Source organism: Polypterus senegalus, chromosome 17, assembly GCF_016835505.1.
Source record: "Polypterus senegalus isolate Bchr_013 chromosome 17, ASM1683550v1, whole genome shotgun sequence".
Classification (NCBI taxonomy): domain Eukaryota; kingdom Metazoa; phylum Chordata; class Cladistia; order Polypteriformes; family Polypteridae; genus Polypterus; species Polypterus senegalus.
This window is the reverse complement of record NC_053170.1, coordinates 25378378-25399781: the sequence shown is the minus strand read 5'-3', so window position 1 is coordinate 25399781 and position 21404 is coordinate 25378378. Positions and strand designations below refer to the sequence as shown.

The following is a 21404-nucleotide window of genomic DNA, read 5'->3' as shown; positions in this document are numbered from 1 at the left end:
GCTGGCAGAGACTTATCCTAATAACTCAAAGCTGTTATTGCTGCTAAAGGGACTTCTATAAATCATGTTTGAATTAAATACAGGACTTCTGACCAATGAATGAGTGGGACAGGCAGATCTTCAGTTCAGTTGCACAGCATTATGGGAAAGACATCTATCCTGTTTAATATGAACACCTCTTTTTCAGGAAGTAAATATTAATAATATTTTAGAAACAATCCACACATTTTGCATGTATTGACCATATGAACAGATTTCAGAGTTTTTCAGTTTTCCATTGACATTTTTCACATCATTTGCTGTTGTCCAGAAATGATTACCACAGGTCTCTGTTGAGTGTTAATATTGAATAAGTAATTTCTCTGCAAAAATGAGATTAAACATTTTTTTTAACAATATATAATTTTTTGCTGGATTGTTCCTTTAAAGACAGAAGACAAGTCCGGGTTAACAATGCATTCATCATATGGCGGACCTGAGAAACTGAAGGTCCCAATTGCACTTTCTGTGTGTTTGTGCTAACCAAGTGAGAAATTAAACATGGATGCCCCCATGAAGCTGGTGTTTCAGCAATCAACATTAACTAATATTTCTAACAACAAACTGATGAGCAAGACAGTTGCAAAAAGTATGTTGTCATGTCTAAAAAAAAAGATTTTTATTGTCTTGGCCATGATGAATTGCACTATTTCTGCTTAGAAGCTACAGTTAAAAAACAGCACAAAGCAACCATTGAATGCAATGTATGAACAGTAGCGAGTGTGTATCAAGCTAACATCGGATTGTTTGTTATTTCTCGTTCTGGTAAAGTTAAGGCTTACCCTCTCAATATTCAGTATTATAAATTGAGGTGAATCATTTAAAGAAAATTCTTCTAATAAACAAATTAATCTTTTTACTATACTTGCTGATCAAGGTGTATGTCGCCATTTTAGACTGACGTTATAATCTGAATTCAGGCCAACTTGAGAGACCAGGCCCGATCTTGCAGATAGGACTTCCAAGTTTGGGGCACATTTTCTCTCCATCTTTCAAGTCAGAGATCAGAAATTCCGAGCTCAGAGTTTTAGTCGAATGCAGCACAAGATCCCCTCAGGCGTCTAAGTAACATAGCTCCTTAACAGAGAGCTGATCATACTTTTAACAAAGTAGCATGTGGACACCTGGTAGTTTGCCACTCTTGCACTTAGTGCATGGAGACTAAGCCCTGGGCATTCACCCAGAAAGTCCTGATGGAGACCTGCCCCCGACACCAGATAACCTAATCCTGTCCTTGGGATGTTGCAGGTAGAACACTCTAATGGACACAGGCAGAATGTGTAAAGTCCACACAGACACCGTGCGAGTTACCAATCGAACTTTGGAAAATGAAAGTTTACTTGATACACACTAAGAACTACATTGCTATACATTTTTAGTTACTTCTCATAAAAAAATGTTCAAGTTTCTTCACATTATGATTTTTCTAACCCCACTTTTTCAAATTATGGTCTTGGAGTACAGAATTGTGTCCTAGAAGCATCTGACACAAGTCAGAAACCAACTGAGCACAGTGTGCCAGCCCATTAATAGGGTAAACACACTAATTTGGGGCAATATAGGATTAACCTGCACATCATGGGCCTGTGGGTGGAGCCTGGATGACAAGGAGAGAACTGAGATTCTGGGATTCCAACCCAAGCATCATCTGACATGAGCACCAGAGCTAACGTGTACAGCCGCCTTGCATTCTTACCAATATGATGACTATAGACGGTATTTCCAGACGCAAATCTCATTTAAGTGTTTATTGTGAGCATTAAGTATTAAAAAGAAGAGATTCATCCTTTTCTTTCTTGAATATTTGTATTTAAACTGCATTGGTTTGTAAGACTTTCTGTTTAATTATTCATTCATTGTCCATGGACTATTTCAGTATTTACATGCAAATCCCACCTGTTCTCTTCACACTTTAGTACTCAAAATGCACACATAAGCCCCTGTATTCCAGAAATCTCTAAGTACACATACACAATTTCCATTTTTGGGTAGAATGTCTAAAATAGTCATCAGATGTTAAAGCTAAGAAAATAAAAATACCAAAATGTGAAAAAGTACTGTTGCTATTAACACAAAAATTAAAAATTAAATCGTACATCATTCATTTTGACAATTACCTTGAACACACAAGCAGGGCTGCTGTTAGGGTCCTGAACAACATGTGCAGGGGGCACTATGGGGCCAAAGGAGGCTCGGCACAAAAAGATCAACCTGTTCTGAGAGAACTCTACTGTACACTTTACTTTCTTCCTCCATTACTTTTATCTTTTCAACTTTATTAAGATTTAAAATCTAAATTTATCAAACCATTACTGTCAGATACAATTTGAATATGAAATTTAAACTATAAAAATGCTGGCTAAAAATTTTTTTTCTTTTTCATTATATTGAAAACATTGAACTGAAAGTGGCAGTGTTACGAAAGCTCTCCTTTGTTTTAGAAAAAGGAAACAAAATAACAAGTATAAATTAAAACTTCTTTTTTCTTTCAATTCTTTTTATATAAAAGTGATACTGGAAGTATTTTGTTCTGAAATGATTCACTGGGATCCAGCCTTCAGTTTCTTCTTAGCAAAACTGAAATGAAAACAGAGAAGGCCTTCACCATCATTGTACCAACTACATGAAAGACTACTTTCAATTTTTCAGGATTCAACATACTGTACGTTATAAATGGATATACAGATATACTGAACAGTGCATTCAGAAAGTGTGCAGACCCCTTTACTTTGTTGTATTTTGTTATGTTGGAGCCTTGTTTTAAAGTCAGTTAAATTCATTTTATCCCTTCATCAAGCAATATTCAATACCCCAGAATGACAAAGTGAAAAACAGGATGTTAGATGATTTAGTAAATTTATTAAAAAAAATAAGACAATTGAAAAATCACATTGACACAAGTATTCAAACCCTTTGCTATGACACATGAAATTGACTTTAGTGCATCTCCGATTACATTGAGCGTTGTTGAGATGTTTCAACACCTTGTCTGGAGTCCACCTGCACTCAATGCAATAGATTGGACCTGATCAGGGAACAGGCACACACCTGTCCACAGAAGGTCCCACAGCTGAGCAAAAATGAAGCCACGAGGTTGAAGGAATTGTCTGTAAAGCTTAAATATGGGATTGTGTCCCACACAGATCTGGAGAAGGCTACTAAAAAATTACTGCCACATCAAAGGTTCCCAGCAGTACAGAAGCCTCCAGAATTCTTAAGTGGAAGACATTTGGAACCACTAAGACTCTTCTAAGAGCTGGAGCAATCATGGGAGAAAGACCATGGTAAGACAGGTGGCCAAGAACCCAAAGGTCACTCTGGTGAGCTGCGGAAAAGCTATGTCGAGATGGGAAGAGTTTCCAGAAGAATAGCCTCCTCTTCACCATTCCACTAATCTGGGCTTTATAGCAGAATGTGCAAACAAAACCTGAAAGCTTAGCAGTTTACAAAAAGACACTTAAAGAGCTCTCAGACTGAGATAAACATGATTCTCTAGTCTGATGAAAGCTTCATGTCTGGAGAAAACCAGGCACTGCTTATCACTTGATTAATACCATTCCAACACTGAAGCATGATGGTGGAAGCATCATGCTATGGGGTTGTTTTTCAGCGACAGAGACTTGGAGACTAGAATGAAGTAGAGTACAGCGATATCATTAATGAAAATCTGCTCCAGAACACTCTGGACCTCCAACTGGGCTAATGGTTCACCTTCCAACAGATCAATGACACTAAGCACAAAGTAAAGACAACACAGGAGTGGCTTAGTGTCAACACTGGGAATGTTCTTGAGTTGTCCGGCCAGTGCCCAGACTTGAACACAATTGCACATTTCTGGAGAGACCTGAAAATAGCTGTTTACTGATGGCCTTCATCCAACAGAGCTTGAGGGGATCTGTACAGAAGAATGGCTAGAAAATCCCCAAATCTAGGTGTGCGAGGCTTGTCATACCCAAGGAGGCCCGAGTGGCTGCCAAAGATCTTTCATCTATGCATTGAGCAAAGGGTTTGAAGGCCTTTGACAGTGGAATATTTCAGCTTTTTATTTTTAATAAATGAGCAAGCAATCCTCAAATTCCGTTTTTTGCTTGGTCATTCTCAGGTATTGAATGTTGCTTGATGAGGGAAAAAAAATTTACATCATTTTAACACAAGGCTGTAATACAACAGAACTCGTCAAAAGTGAAGGGGCAGTGGATTTTAAATCTTTTAACATCAGTATTGTATAACTATAAGAAATTCACCCTGCAATATTATGGTGGGCTTTTTCAGGAACTTCCTAGATGCTTATCATTGGGCTGAGTATGCAACAAGGTTATTATAGTTTTGCCTTTTTATATTAGTTTTTATTTCTATATTTTTTCTGACCTTACTTGGAAATTCAGTTTAGTTTTAGTTTTCCTTCATTGTGTATTTGTAGTTTTAATTTAGTTTTTATTTTACAAAGATATTTCTATTCTATTTTTATATATATTAGTTTCAGTTTTAGTTTTAGTAATTATGGTATGGTTAAAGAGCTACTATGGAGTTTAGTTTTTGACACAATGACACAGAACTGTACACTTAATGGGTTTGGGTATAATATGAGTTTAATGTCAGTGGAAGCTTACTACACTACTTGACACAGTTTACTATTTAGTTTTGGTTTTGTCTGATAAAAACAACCATAATCAAAACCAGATACCGAATATGAACAATTTTACACAATTTTCCATTTTTTTAAATATTTTCTACATTATTTGTGCTGAACAAATCTGAGCTGACTGTTGGCACTTTTTTTTTCTTTTGCTTTAATTGCCTAGAATGGGCCAATTTGTAATGAAATTTAGGTGAATTTTAAGGTGTGAGGTTTTTTACTCTAAATGTCTACAGCAAACAACATATCTGTTGTGACCAGAGCAGGGTAAAATAATTAGCCAGCCATGGAACGTTAACTTCTTTATTTTACGACAGGCACTCACTGATCTTCAATCAAGAAGAACATTCTTTTATTCAAGACTCCTTTGCTATCCTTTTAACAGGTAACACATTTTTTAAAAACTCCCCCTAGTGTTCTAGCTGAAACTATAACTGAACAGAACAATATCCTGCTCCAACGACAATGTGCTTATAATGAATGCCTTCAACATTGCATTCAAAAATGTCAAATGTTGGGCTTTTTTTTTCAACCAGCCATATTGATCTCTGATTCCATCTCAGGTACAAACAATTTATAGACACAATTTTGCCACCTGCAGGCCTGAAAAGATATAAAAAATTAGAAAACAGAATCTACTGTGTACTGACGGGTGTGACCATGAAAATCACTGGATAAATATGTGCGGACGACTCATGGTGGATGACTTTCAGTTTTAGAGTTAAAAGTTAAAAGTGTTAAAAAGTAACGGCAAGAATATTAATTCAAAAATCCATCCATCCATTATCCAACCCGCTATATCCTAACTACAGGGTCACGGGGGTCTGCTGGAGCCAATCCCAGCCAACACAGGGCGCAAGGCAGGAAACAAACCCTGGGCAGGGTGCCAGCCCAACGCAGTCATTCGAAAATGAAATCTAAAATTATTTTTTAGTAAATTATTATTTTATTTCAGTTAGTCTTTCCATCTACTTTAATAGTTTCGTTTAGTTTTAGTTTTTCATTTCGGTTTTGTTAATTATTTTATTTCAGTTTATGAAAATGTTTTTTTAATAATAGTTTCAGTTTTGATTTTAGTTTTCATTAACTATAATAACCTTGGTATGCAAACAGGCATATCACACAGGAAGCACCATAGAATTTGTCTGCAGTTCTTAAAGGACATTCATTCCAGCCAGAGTGGCAATTGGTGATGTCACTTGTGAATCTGAAAATTTTCTGGCTCCCAGTATCTCAAAACTACTGTACAGTCTAACTGACATACCTTCCAGCGGTTCCCACACTCGTTGCAGAGTACAAAGGTGGTCATTGGCTCATCAGCACTGCGGGTCTGCACCTATTTATAGGAACAGAAAAAAGAAAATGAGGTCATCCGTCACTATCTGTAGTCATTCAAAAATCCAGAGCTCTTCATCACATTAAGCTTTATGTTATTGCCACATTCAAAGGTAAAAATTCGGGCAAATGGCTAAGGTTAATGGGTCTGGCCATGAAAAAAATCTGTAATAATATTTCATTTATGTAGCACTCTTTGCATTGTTAGGTGGCTCAGGGTACTGAACTAGACACAAAAGTCAAAAAATAAATCAGCCAAAACACACACAGATGTACGAGTATACAAGACTTCTTCAGCTGCGTAATCCTGTAGCAAAATGGTAATATCAATTAGATTTCATGTTCCCACTTCCATATCAGCATATTTCCTACACAAAGATGTGGCATTGTGCACATTAGTGTATTTTTGTTGTGGAACATGCATAGCACTAATACCCGCTCCTTGCCATTCCCTAACAACTGCTCTGTCGTGTTTCCTGTTCCCTGCAGATGAGGCTGAGCACATGCACACTCCAACTGCCACAGAGGAATTTTCTCAATATCTCTCTGCTTTCTGTGCATCTTTTAGACTGCAATCACCATGACTGCCATCATAACTGGCAAAGGGGCACAACTCCAATCACACGGCCCAACACACTGACTGCTCGTGACTAGAAATGACTCCAGTGGTTTATTCTTTTTCCTGGAAACCTGACATTTCTGCATTCAGATTTTTTGGCAGCTGCAGAAAACATGAATGTAAAAGCAAAAGTTTGAATGAGCTTTTGGGGGGCAATATTGCAAAACCCCAAACGTTCCTTTGAGCTGAGTTGTGTTTTGTGATTGTGAAGTCACATATAAAATGACGTTTAGTGTCAATGTTACTAAAAATGCATTTGAAACAAAACTTGGCTATTTCACTCATCATCAATTTACAAGTTTATGTTCATGTGTACCTTTTTGGCATCCTATGCATGGCTGGCTCCTGCCTTAAGCTATTTGGTGCTGCTGGGCTCCAGCAACATATAATACTGGCCAGGAGGTAGCAGAGAACAAATGGAGAGATATTGTGCTTGGGTCATCTGCCAAATGTATACATGCGTACATTTTCAAAAAAGCTCAGTCTTGCTGAGTATGACGGGGGTCTATCCTGGCAGGAAACACTACTGAATAAGGTACCAACCCATCACATGCGCTCACTCTCATAAGATGCCAATTCACCATCGACAATTAGCCTAACACACACACACACACACACATCATTGGTGATATACAAGGGAAACTGGAGTACCTGAGAAAAACACATGCAAACTCCATACAGCATTTCTGGAGACAAAGATTCAAATGCAGGATGCTATGAGATGGCATTGCTAACCACTGCACCACCATGCCACATTACTACATTGATAATTATGAAACAACACTACTTTTACTTAAGACTACAAAATATCCTCAAACATTCAGAAGCAGTATCTCTCTGACAAAACACTGAACTTTGTAAGATGGAATGTGAATGGTCTCAATCATGATCTAAAGAGAAAATAATGTATTCTTCCACCTCAGAGGCCTAAATGCTAAGACTCACTTAACAAGTAAAGAACAGTTTTCAATTGAAAAGAGATTCAGTCAGCCAAATTTTTAGAATAACTTACAAATCTTCTTAAAATATGGCAAGATTTAATTAAGAAAATGATAGAAAAAGCAGTAATATCAGGGGAAAAGAACATTTTTTTTCTTTGCTTTATGCCCTCCCCCATAATAACCCATAGTCTATGGGGGAGGAGCGAAAGCTTTAGATTTATCAAAAATTTTGATCTCCGGTTTTCAACAGATCCAGAAGTTTTAGGGTCCCCTGATATAGAAAACATCAAGGATGGGCGTGTGTCTGTCTGTGTGTGTGTGTCTGTGTGTCACAATTCCTTGAGCTAAAACGGCATGACGGAAAAATACCTGTTATGAGAAACTTAAGCCTGTTATGAGATGACGATGTGCTGATTAGTTTTTGAGTCAAATCGTACAAAAGACAGAGGCACTCTAGAGGAACCCTCAAGTACCGTAATTATGCAATTAATGATGAATTCTTCTAATCAATTGCTATCATAATGACTTATTTTATGATCAGAAAGATTAGTATCACAGTGGAAATAATTACTGACATGTTATAGAATAGTTCAGGTAATTTGGTTCCAGCGTTGCAAAACCTGCTTATGCTCACGTCCAGATTTTTTGTTTTCTGATTATTTTTGCCCAGTGGGTAGCGCTGCTACCTCACAGTTAGGAGACCCGGGTTCGCTTCCCAGGTCCTCCCTGCGTGGAGTTTGCATGTTCTCCCCGTGTCTGCATGGGTTTCCATCGGTTTGCTCCCGCAGTCCAAAGACATGCTGGTTAGGTGCATTGGCGATCCTAAATCGTCCCTAGTGTGTGCTTGGTATGTGTGTGTGTGTGTTTGTGCCCTGTGGTGGGCTGGCGCCCTGCCCGGGGTTTGTTTCCTGCCTTGCGCCCTGTGTTGGCTGGGATTGGCTCCAGCAGACCCTCGTGACCCTGTAGTTAGGATATAGCGGGTTGGATAATGGATGGATGGATGGATGGATGGATTATTTTTGCCCATTCTCTTGGCTGTCCTCTTTTCTCTTGGGTTGGGGCTAAATGCTGTTTTGTTAGGCTTTGTCTTTTTATTTGTTCCTGCTTTCTTTTTCTAATTTTCTGATTTTATTTGTCTAGTTTGACTATAAACTCATTTATTGTACAAGTTTGCCTTGATTGTATACAATATGGGTGTCGAACTCCAGTCCTGGAGGGCCACAGTGGCTACAGGTTTTCATTCTAATCTTCTTCTTAATTAGTGACCAGTTTTTGGTGCTAATTAACTTCTTTCACCTTAGTTTTAATTAACTTAACTTGGACCTCCTAGTTGCTCATTTTCCCTTAATTAGCAGCCTAACGATTATGAGACGCAAAACAAGCTGCCGTGTAACCAGCTAACCACAGTATCTGAAAATAAAGAAAGGTGAAGGTCTCAGTAAGGTTAATCTGCTCAGGTCACCAAAACATTTTGACGATGTTCTTAGAAAAAACAGAACATCCACAGTTTTGGAAATGTCTGCTGTGGTGGAATGCGAGCAGCATCAAGCTATGGAATTAAATAACGGCTTTAATTACCAGCAAAAATTGGCTTTTCATTAAGAAACTGATTGGAGTGAAACTGGTTGAAGTGAAACTGGTTGGAGTTTAATGCCTCCATTTACCCGGTCATCTGTCGGCTCATTTCATGTCTCATTTCTGTTTGGCTGCCATTTAAAGGAGAAAATTAATCAATTTAGAGGACTGAATCCTTAAAAACAGGGCTATTAAGATGAAGGAAAAAGAAGTTAATTAGCAGTGAAAACTGGTCACTGATTAGGAAAAGGGTTAGAATGAAAACCTGCAGTTACTGCGGCCCTCCAGGACTGGAGTTCGACACCCCTGGTATACAATATTATTTTTTTCGTGAAATAAAATTAATAAATAAAAAAATCTATATATTCAAACAGACAATGCCAATAACGTCATGAATCATACATGGGTCATTTGATTGTACCTGATCAACATCTTTTAAGATCCCACCTGCTTTAAAATCGTCATTATCCCCCAAGACATTTGCACTAAAGAGGCCAAACTCTTCCAAAGGGACTCACCTGATTATATGTACAGTTTTTCTTCTTGCATTTGGCACACTGGAAAAGGTCAGTGGCCGTTCCACCCGTTTTGGCCATCTGATGCTCTCGAATTGCTTCTTGGGTCAGCATGTTACGGAGATTCTTCATCTCATCACTGGCCATTTCCTGTGAAGAACAGCAACCCACAATGGATGTAAACTAAACACTTCCGCAAATAAACAGAACTCCAAAGAGATGTCTGTATTAAGCAGGTTTGAAAATGTTATGTCACAGTATTTTAGGTTTTGCTATGCAGTGAGAAAAGGGAAATTCAACTCAAGATTCAAGAGCAGGAAAGATCTGACACATGTTGGTGTGTTATCCTCTGATTAGCCAGATTAGTTAAAGAAAGGTAAGAGAATACATTTTTAAAAATGTGTATCTCTTGCCCTACATGTACCTTCAGGTCCGTTCCACTGCATCATTGTGTGCCTGAACTTATCTTGATCCATACTCCCTTTCTTGAGCGCTTTCCCATAAAGCCTCCTTTTCAAATTCTGTCATTTCAAGGCATCTTGTTTGCCTTCTGTCCACTTTTATACTTCCCGTATTTAAAGGTGACTCTCAGCATGCTTTGTACGTCTTTATTCCTCCTTGTGTGTCTCACACTTGCACTTCCTGTTTCGATTGTGTCACCGAAGCCAAACTGACCAATCAGGTTTCTCTGAGTTACTGGATACGCACACAGATCTTACCCTGTTATTACATAGAAGATTTCTTCTAATTCTACCAACACATTTAAAATTCCATTTCTAAGGATGCTACTGATACAATAAAAAATTACAATTAACGAAAAGATAGAGAAATTTGTGATTGTATGGAAAATATCACAATATACAGTGCCTATATAAAGTATTCACCTCCTTGGATGTTTTCATATTTTATTGTTACACAACATTGAACCACAATGGAATTAATTTGACTTTTTTTGACACTGACCAACACAAAAAAATCTCTTTAATGTCAAAATGAAAACAGATCCCTGCAAACAAATGTTAAAAACAAAATTATTGATGGCATAAGTATTGACTAGTCTTTTTAAAGTCTTTTTTTAAAGACGTTTTTTAAAGTCACAGACTTAGATCAGAGGAGACCACCTGTCTAGGGTTTCAACTGATTGTAGTATAAATGCATCTAAACGTGGAAGGTTCAACTTGTGGCGGCCTAATCTACATATGGAAAACAAAAGAAAACTCCATTCAACTCCGTAAAAAGGTGATTGAAAAACACAAGTCAGTGGATAGGGAGAAGAAAAGATCCAAGTCTTTTTTTTTCCCCTTGTTCATTCTGTGATGTCACCCTGGCCTTGCAAAGCATCATGGAGTGCTTGGAAAAAACGTTTGCCTAAACCAGCCGCATGACAAATTTCCTAGGAAAATATTCGGTAAACGAGGTCTCCGGTGAACACAGCATATTTATTGCGAGAAACGCTTTCATGAATTTCGCCGATCAACACTACACATAAATTACTCACAAATCTTTGGGATTTTGGAGAAAAATCAGAACATTTATGCAAATCCCATGTAAAACATGGGGGAGACTAAGCAAACTCCACACTGATGTTGATCAGGCCAACATTGTAACCCAGTCTCTTGGAGTGATGTGGCAGGAGTTCTTGATACTTGCTCAGTTTTAGTAATGTAGCCAGGAAAGTTTTGGTGTGATTACAGTAATCCCTCGCTATATCGCGCTTCGACTTTCGCGGCTTCACTCCATCACGGATTTTAAATGTAAGCATATCTATATATATATCACGGATTTTTCGCTGGTTCACGGATTTCTGCGGACAATGGGTCTTTTAATTTAAAGTACATGCTTCCTCAGTTTGTTTGCCCAGTTGATTTCATACAAGGGACGCTATTGGCGGATGGCTTAGAAGCTACCCAATCAGAGCATGTATTACGTATTAACTAAAACTCCTCAATGATATACGATGTGCTTTCCCCCCCATACCGAGCGGATTGTTTGCTTTTCTCGGTCTCTCTCTGACATTCTCTGCGCCTGACGGAGGGGGTGTGAGCAGAGGGGCTGTTTGCACAAAGGCTGTTTGTTTAGAAGATACGGAGGCTACTCTAAAAAATGCTGAAGGACTACCTTCACATTGCTCCCTTCTTTGCGGCTGCTTTATCGCGGTGCTTCGGCATACTTAAAAGCCCAACAGCACGTATTGATTTTTTGATTGTTTGCTTTTCTCTCTCTCTCTCTCTCTCTCTCTGACATTCTCTGCTCCTGACGGCGCTCCTTTGAAGAGAAGATATGTTTGCATTCTTTTAATTGTGAGAAAGAACTGTCATCTCTGTCTTGTCATGGAGCACAGTTTAAACTTTTGACTAAAGGGTGTTATTTCATGTCTAGAGGGCTCTAATAATGTTAACAGGGTGGGAGAGTTTATAAGGGCTTAAAATATTTAAAAACAACCATACAAACATATGGTTTCTACTTCGCGGATTTTCACCTATCGCGGGGGGGTCTGGAACGCAACCCCCGCGATCGTGGAGGGATTACTGTATTACTAGTTGAAAATGTAAATGGAGCATATTCAGACAACATTCAATCCAATTCAGAGTCATGGACAACTTTTCTTAGTAGCACCGGGCCCAAGGCATGAAACATACTTGGACAAGAAGATAATCCACTGCAAGGTTCATGTACTACGCACAGACCTACACACAGGGCTAGGCTGGCATTGCTAATTAACCTAACATGCACGTCACTGGGGTGTATGGACTGGAATAGCTAGAGGAACCCTATGTAGACATGGTGTCCTAGTGGGATAAAAATCATCATTTTGGAATGGCAGGCACTATATTAAAAAATCAAACTGCAAGCTGCCTCGGATACAAGTGCTTTCTCAGATGGACTGTGATGACCTATAAATGCTCTCTTTGGGATTGTGTTATACAGAGTAATGCTGTTGAATTTTATCTAAATCTATGCAAACTTTCTTTAATTTTTTTTAAGTATGTAATCTTATTTTAGAAAGTCCAGACAGTATACAACCTACCAGTGAAAGAAGCAGGAGACAGCAGCACAGATAATGCACCAAGTATCTAAGCTTTCCAGCAGAGCTGTCGATCAGCAGAACAGCTAACCAATCTTTTGTGTGTAACATCATGACGTCCAGAAGCCCATGTGGCTTTATGACATAACATGAGACGAGAAGATATATCAGAGGGAGAAGGGACGTCGGACAGACAGAGAGAGACTCCATTCTATGAGAGGAACTCCACTCTCCTGCATATCGAAGCTGCTGATCATGCTGAATTTAAACAGGCCACCCGGGACGACACATTCTTTTGACAGTCATGTTTCCTTAACTGGTAATCTTTAGTAAGCTGTCTGATTTTAAAGGAAGGGTGCATTTTTATTTAGGATATTTTGGGAAAGAGGTAGATCAAGGTTTACATTCATGTTGAAGGATATCAAAGCTTTTCTATGTCTCACCTCAGCTGTCATGTTGGCAAACTTGCTGAGCTCAATGGCTCCACTAAGCACATTCCTACGTAAATTTGGGTTCTTGGCGTCCTTCAAATTGCTGATCCGACTTCTGACTCGATTCTTATACTTCATGTCAATTGCTTTAATTTCCTGGTAGATATGTAAGTTTGGTTAAGGAAGGCCAATCAGCCAATAAAAATAATTTCAAAGGACGAATAGGCAATCAGATATTAGACAGATTTTTAATACTATTTAAAGGCATCAAGATCGAGCAACTGGACATTTGGATTATTGCCTCTGGTGACTTCTAGAAACAACACACTTTGAAAGGATTCCCTTTCAAGGAACATCACTACATTGCTCTATGAATTAATTTGGAACTGAACTACTCCACTAAGGAAAAAATTGTGATTGGATGGGCCAAATTTTTAAAGAAACTGTTTAAAACTTTTTTTTTTTAAATGTGGCAAGATTTAATTAATAAAATAAAAGAACAAGCATTTATATCAGGGGAAAAGGACAGTTTCTCTTTTGTAAGAGCCAATCTTAGAAAGTTTATGTTTGATGTTAAATTCGTATAGTGTTCACTTGATTCCTATATAACATTAGTTTCTTATAGCTTCCTAGAATATGGTATTGCCTTTTACCCCTGTAAGTTAAAATGAGATAGAACTTTCTTAGCTATGTCTGTAGAGCAGAGTGTTACTTAGGCCTGTTAGGATATACTGTAGTCTTACTGCTAGCATGGACTGTTAGATATGTTTGCAAGAAGGAGATTGGAATTCAGTTTTCTGACCGTGTCTAAAGTGCCTCATGTACGACTGTATGGCCAAACTTAGAGAAATTCATTTATAAGCCTTTAACAGAACTTTCTAAAAGAACTTTTCATTTCTTTGCTAAATCAAATATTTCTCTATTTCTTCGTGACCTGTTTTGACTTTTAAAATGACAACATTTTGTCTGTGGAATTATTTGATCACGTGTCACACTGCAGCTTGAAACTGCCTATGAAACAAACTAAAAGCTGCAGAACTTTGGTAACTTTGGATACACACAGCTACACCTGTTTTTTTCATTTTCTTTTTTTTTTCCTGATGAATTTATTTACAATTGAACTATTCCAGTTCAAGGTCACAGAAGCTGAAGTATGTGCCAGTAACATTGGCCAAATCAGAAAGGATATAATCTTCAATTTCAGATGCCATAGAATCACAATTGCTTCCATATTCCTTGTAGGTATCTGGTAAGAAAAAAGAAAACAATGGCTTAATAAAAGAAAGACTATCCAAGTAATTAATGTGAAATTATGGATTTGTGGAGGAAGATAGAGAGATAAATAAACAGATAATTCTAGTTTTTATATCCAATATTTGTTTAGATAGATAGATAGATAGATAGATAGATAGATAGATAGATAGATAGATAGATAGATAGATAGATATGAAAGACACTATTTGATAGATAGATAGATAGATAGATAGATAGATAGATAGATAGATAGATAGATAGATAGATACTGTATATCAGACTACCACTACTTCCTCTTTACATTCCTCCTACTCTGCACATAAATAAGAAAATCAAAAAGTTAACAATTCAATATAACACAAAGACCACCACTACTCTCCCTTTACACTCCTCCTACTTCACACAATAATAAGAACATGTTGTTGATGCCCACCAATACTTTTCATTCCCAGTTGAGCACCAGTTCATGTCCCTCCACAGCACACAGTACCTGTCGTGTCCCCCACATTTCGCTGAACAATTTAAAATTTTCCGTAAATAGATAGATAGATATTAAAGGCACTATTTGATAGATAGATAGATAGATAGATAGATAGATAGATAGATAGATAGATAGATAGATAGATAGATAGATAGATAGATAGATAGATAGTCATATGAAAAGTAAACACACCCTGTGAAATGTTTTTTTTTCTTCAGTACATGTGGAGATATCAAGATCTGATCTTCATTTAAAAGAATCTTTAGGCAAACATAGCATAATATAACACATTTATATTTTGTAGTCTATAGTATAATTTAAATAAACTGAATGCAAATTTTACATATGGAAATAGTAATTGCGCTCCTACATTTATCAGTACCCCAAATACCTATAATTAGAAACAGGTGCACCAGATGCGGTGCGAATGATTAGCACGTCATTAGGAAGACTGTCATATTTAAACCTCAGACATGTAGTATGGTTTGCTGAAATGTGTCTTATAAGCATTCCTAGTTTGAATGAGCTCTCTGAAGCCTTCAGAAAGAAGTTTAATGATGATTATGAGTCCGGGAAGGAATTTAAAAATATCTCTACATAAATGGAAATCAACCATTCTACTCTCTGGAACATTGGTTCTTAAGCTTTTTAGTCATGTAACATAATTTTGCCTACTGCACGTTTTTGTGCCCTTTAATCGCTGTGGAACAGACGCTAAGGGTCCCTCTTTAGAATTCCCACGACCTACGATATTCACCCTGGTGAAACGCTGCAGAATTAGAAAGGTTTGCCACAAACCATTTGTAGTAACCCTTTCTCATTAACTTTAATTCTAATTAAAGTGCAACACAATTATAGATATCTTTTGACAAAAGCTGGATCAAAACCCATATTTTAAGAAACACTGGTTTGGAAGATCATCTACAAGTAGAGATTTCAAACAACTGCCAACTTGTCCATCAGTTTTAATGATGACAAACCAAATGCAAAAAACATATTATTTCTGTCGTGAACTAGGAGCTCCAAAGAACGTTAAGTCCCAAAAATTACAAAAGCACTTCCAATGAAGTCCAGGAGAGGGGGATAAACCACCAAACTCAGGGTAGATAAACGGGCAAACACAAAAATGTCAAAATTGCTGCTGCAGATGCTGACCTTTTAACATATTGTGCGATAAACTTGAGTTCACAACCCTGGAGACCACACCACTAGAAACACAGGATGCGACCCTAGTGATGGTACGAAAAATGGTGTCTAATAAAGAAAAAGGCAAGAAGACCAAAAAATTCATCCCTGATCATGACAAGGTCAGTTGAAATGACTGATGAAAATTGCTGGGCATGTCCATCCATCCATCCATTATCCAACCCGCTATATCCTAACTACAGGGTCTGGGGGTCTGCTGGAGACAATCGCAGCCAACACAGGGCACAAGGCAGGAAACAAACCCCAGGCAGGGCGCCAGCCCACCGCAGAGCGCACGCACATAGACCAAGCAGACACTAGGGACAATTTGGAATTGCCAATGAACCTAACCTGCATGTCTTTGAACTGTGGGAGGAAACCGGAGTACCTGGAGGAAAACCACACAGACATGGGGAGAACATGCTAACTCCACACAGGGAGTACCCGGGAAGCGAGCCCGGGTCTCCTAACTGCGAGGCATCTACAGTGGTGTGAAAAACTATTTGCCCCCTTCCTGATTCCTTATTCTTTTGCATGTTTGTCACACAAAATGTTTCTGATCATCAAACACATTTTACCATTAGTCAAATATAACACAAGTAAACACAAAATGCAGTTTTTAAATGATGGTTTTTATTATTTAGGGAGAAAAAAAATCCAAACCTACACATTGCATCAGTCTGCCTTAGACCACCATTGGTCAAACCTGTCTTGTCTGTAGAATCATTCCTGCTTGCCATAAATAAAGTGGGGTTACCATCAAGAAGCTAAACTCCTTTTTGATCTGTTCTGTCTTATAAACATTTAGAATAACAATAATAACTTTTTAAAAATAATAATAATAAAGGACAATATTTACTAAGTTCCTGATGACAGTTCTAAACAGGTCCAGCCTTGCACCCAAAGCTGCTGGGATAGGCACCACTCCCAATGAAGGGAGTGAGAAGCGGGCTGGAAAATGGATGGATGCAGAAATGACAAAGTGAGACTTAAACCTCTAAAATAAGAAGGACTGCATGTATCTCAAGTTACCTTCTTTTAAAATATCATATTATTTTTCCATTAATGCTTAATCACATTTTTCTTGTAAAGTTTTCTTTGCACGAATTTGTACCAGATCGCTCCCATTTTTATTATATCTTTAATACCAGGACAGAGTTTTTTCTCACCTTCAGTTTTCAGAGCGGCAGCCAACATCTCGATGCATTTGTCACGGATACTGTTTCCAGTGAGCAAGTGAGGTGAGATGGCTCCTCCAAGAGGGCTGAATGGTGGTGAACCAGGGCTGGTAGGTGTTGTGGGTGACTTTGGGGTCTCTGGTTTGCTCTTTTCATTGCTTGTTCTGCAGAAGTTAAAAAGTTAAACATACAGTGGATTCAGAAAATAGTCAGACCCCCTCACTTATTTTTTCTCATTTTATTATGTTCCAGCCATATTTTAAATAGGTTGAAATGAATGTTTTTCCCACATCAAGCAACTCTCAATATCTCAGAGTGACAAAGCATAAACAGAATCTTAGACTTTTTGCATAAATATTGATGTCTTGTAAAGCAGATACTTATCTGATACAATTTATCACAAGACACAGTGCGTTGAATCTTCTTAGACAGGGGTTCTTAATCTGAGGTCCGTGGACCCCTAGGGGGGGTCCATGGATGGGTTTTAGGGGGTCAATGAGTGTCAATATTAAATAATTAATTAATTAATGTTAATATTTGTATTCACTAAACAGCCCGTTAGAATAGATGTAGTAGTAGTAGAAATAATCAGTTCGTCAGTCATCATCCAACCCACTATATCCTAACACAGGGTCACGGGGGTCTGCTGCCAGCCAACACAGGGCGCAAGGCAGGAACAAATCCCCGGGCAAGGTGCCAGCCCACCTCAGAGTAGCAGTAATGGCAGTAGTAGTAGATCTGTTTGAATTTGCACAAGAGGATTGTATTTAATAATTATAATGAGTGGCCTTTACTTTTTGCATAAAAAAGGAGCATTTACTTTTAGATTGTTTACTTTAAAGTTTAATAATACTTTGTGTCTCTCATATATGCCTGAGACATTCAAATCTTGATAAATAAAGTACATTATATTCATTGCATGCAAAGTTGTGTTTATGTGAATATGTCTGGGGAAAGAGGTCCATAGCTTTCAACAGATTCTTTAAGGGGTCCGTGACTCAAAAAAGGGTCAAGAATCACTGCTTTAAGACGAAGCATCAAAAAACCAATAAACTACAACTTAGGAGCATTTATGTTAGGTAGATTGCCCACTGGGGACTGGGTGGACTTTTGGCCTGGAACCCCTACAGATTTTGTTTTTTGTGTTCTTTTTTCATTGGTCACCTGACCTTATCGGTGGACTGTCATTTAGAAACTTATAAAAATATATATATATTTAAGGACAATACTTCTCTTAATTCTATATCTTTTCTTTTCTCCTACCTGTGGTAAGTGGGAATTCAGTTTTTGTCCATTCCTCTTATTTACCGTGCATGATGATATCCTTTGAAGGGATTGCCCACCCACTCATACATACCGTTCTTTGCTCTCTGTAGACAGCTTCCTTGGCTGAGGAGATTGGGCTTCTGATTGAGAGCTCTGGGAATCTCTCCTAAGCAAAAGACAAGTGCACTAATGAATATTGAGGGGTATTCATAATGGTGCTGTATAATATAATAATATAAGGTATTTATAGACTAGATCAAATGCAGAAATACACTTACCCAGTAACCTAGTTAAATATTAGATACATTCAGCACTAACTTAACTGTAAGCTCTGTTCATAAGCATTTATGTCATAACTAGCAGTGTTACCTGGCTTCACCCAGGAAATTCTGTAAGACAATTGATGTCAGTTGTAGTGCCATTGGTTAATTGGGTGCTTCAGAAGTATTAAGCACTTTTTGTATACAAAATTTGTAGTTTTCAGTTTGGTGTAGTCATTAAGGCTTTGACTTTAAATCCTGAGGTTGTGGATTAAAATCCCACTACTGACACCATGTGACCATAAGCAAATCAATTTACCTCCCTGTGTTTCAAATGGAAACACAAAAGAAATGTAACTAGGTGTACCTCAGACTAGTTATCCCCCACGGAAGTAAAACAAGACAGTGAGGAAGACCCTGCCCGGCTCCCTATTCCTGATGTCACGCTTCCCCCTCCCCTCAGCCCGCAGCCTCTGTCTTGGATTAGCGTGAATATATCACTCCTACAAGTGAACTATGATTCTTAGCGCGATGAGAGAAGACACAAAATCAACCGGAATGTTCAAGCAAATTCTAACAAAAAAGCCCGATCTAAATCTGTTAAGTAGTTCTCTCATTCGCTAGGTAAGCGGGGATAAGGAACGCCCTAAAGCTGATGTGTGAGTAAGGAGGGATCCGTCCCCCTCCCCTTGGCCCGCTGTGTCTCTCTTGGATTTACACAAATGACTCGGTACCGCAAGCAAACTATGATACTTACCGTGATGAGAGAGAGTCACAAAATCAACCGGAATGTTCAAGCAAATTATAGAAGAAAGCCCGATGTAAATCCAATAAGTAGTTCTCTCGTTCACTAGGTAACCGGGGTAAGGAACGCCCTGAGGCTGGCGTGTGAGTGAGGAGGAATCCGCTCCCCTCCCCTCGGCCCGCTGCGTCTCTCTTGTATTTGCGCAAATAAATCCGTACTGCAAGCAAACTATGATACTTAGTGCAATGAGAGAGAGAGGTCACAAAATCAACCGGAATGTTCAAGCAAATTATAGTTAAACACAAAAATCTAAATCTGTTCTCTCGTGAAAAGTGGACAGGCAGACAGATTATATATATATATATATATATATATACAGTGGTGTGAAAAACTATTTGCCCCCTTCCTGATTTCTTATTCTTTTGCATGTTTGTCACACAAAATGTTTCTGATCATCAAACACATTTAACCATTAGTCAAATATAACACAAGTAAACGCAAAATGCAGTTTTTAAATGATGGTTTTTATTATTTAGGAGAAAAAAATCCAAACCTACATGGCCCTGTGTGAAAAAGTAATTGCCCCTTGTTAAAAAATCACCTAACTGTGGTGTATCACACCTGAGTTCAATTTCCGTAGCCACCCCCAGGCCTGATTACTGCCACACCTGTTTCAATCAAGAAATCACTTAAATAGGAGCTGCCTGACACAGAGAAGTAGACCAAAAGCACCTCAAAAGCTAGACATCATGCCAAGATCCAAAGAAATTCAGGAACAAATGAGAACAGAAGTAATTGAGATCTATCAGTCTGGTAAAGGTTATAAAGCCATTTCTAAAGCTTTGGGACTCCAGCGAACCACAGTGAGAGCCATTATCCACAAATGGCAAAAAACATGGAACAGTGGTGAACCTTCCCAGGAGTGGCCGGCCGACCAAAATTACCCCAAGAGCGCAGAGACGACTCACCCGAGAGGTCACAAAAGACCCCAGGACAACGTCTAAAGAACTGCAGGCCTCACTTGCCTCAATTAAGGTCAGTGTTCACGACTCCACCATAAGAGAGAGACTGGGCAAAACGGCCTGCATGGCAGATTTCCAAGACGCAAACCACTGTTAAGCAAAAAGAACATTAGGGCTCGTCTCAATTTTGCTAAGAAACATCTAAATGATTGCCAAGACTTTTGGGAAAATACCTTGTGGACTGATGAGACAAAAGTTGAACTTTTTGGAAGGCAAATGTCCCGTTACATCTGGCGTAAAAGGAACACAGCATTTCAGAAAAAGAACATCATACCAACAGTAAAATATGGTGGTGGTAGTGTGATGGTCTGGGGTTGTTTTGCTGCTTCAGGACCTGGAAGGCTTGCTGTGATAGATGGAACCATGAATTCTACTGTCTACCAAAAAATCCTGAAGGAGAATGTCCGGCCATCTGTTCATCAACTCAAGCTGAAGTGATCTTGGGTGCTGCAACAGGACAATGACCCAAAACACACCAGCAAATCCACCTCTGAATGGCTGAAGAAAAACAAAATAAGGACTTTGGAGTGGCCTAGTCAGTCCTGACCTGAATCCAATTGAGATGCTATGGCATGACCTTAAAAAGGCGGTTCATGCTAGAAAACCCTCAAATAAAGCTGAATTACAACAATTCTGCAAAGATGAGTGGGCCAAAATTCCTTCAGAGCTGTAAAGACTCATTGCAAGTTATTGCAAACGCTTGATTGCAGTTATTGCTGCTAAGGGTGGCCCAACCAGTTATTAGGTTCAGGGGGCAATTCCTTTTTCACACGGGCCATGTAGGTTTGGATTTTTTTTCTCCCTAAATAATAAAAACCATCATTTAAAAACTGCATTTTGTGTTGTGTGGTTAAATGTGTTTGATGATCAGAAACATTTTGTGTGACAAACATGCAA

The 21404-nt window shown here is 38.4% G+C and overlaps 1 protein-coding gene across 5 annotated transcripts in view; it reads right to left on the bottom strand.

Annotated features, from left to right (window-relative positions):
* Window positions 1–631: 631 nt before the first annotated feature.
* Window positions 632–21404, bottom strand: part of tcea3 (transcription elongation factor A (SII), 3) — a 55577-nt gene continuing 34804 nt past the window's right edge. For 4 of the 5 annotated variants that reach the window (XM_039739414.1, XM_039739416.1, XM_039739418.1 and 1 more), the window contains 7 exons: window positions 18572–18646; window positions 17206–17378; window positions 14306–14362; window positions 13129–13283; window positions 9664–9810; window positions 5940–6011; window positions 632–2616 (listed from right to left, as the gene is read on the bottom strand). In XM_039739414.1, the coding sequence (XP_039595348.1) occupies window positions 2608–2616; window positions 5940–6011; window positions 9664–9810; window positions 13129–13283; window positions 14306–14362; window positions 17206–17378; window positions 18572–18646 (688 nt within the window). In that variant the 3' untranslated portion in view covers window positions 632–2607. Of the gene's footprint in view, window positions 2617–5939; window positions 6012–9663; window positions 9811–13128; window positions 13284–14300; window positions 14363–17205; window positions 17379–18571; window positions 18647–21404 lie in introns of all 5 variants that reach the window. The other variant, XM_039739415.1, reaches the window with a different exon arrangement.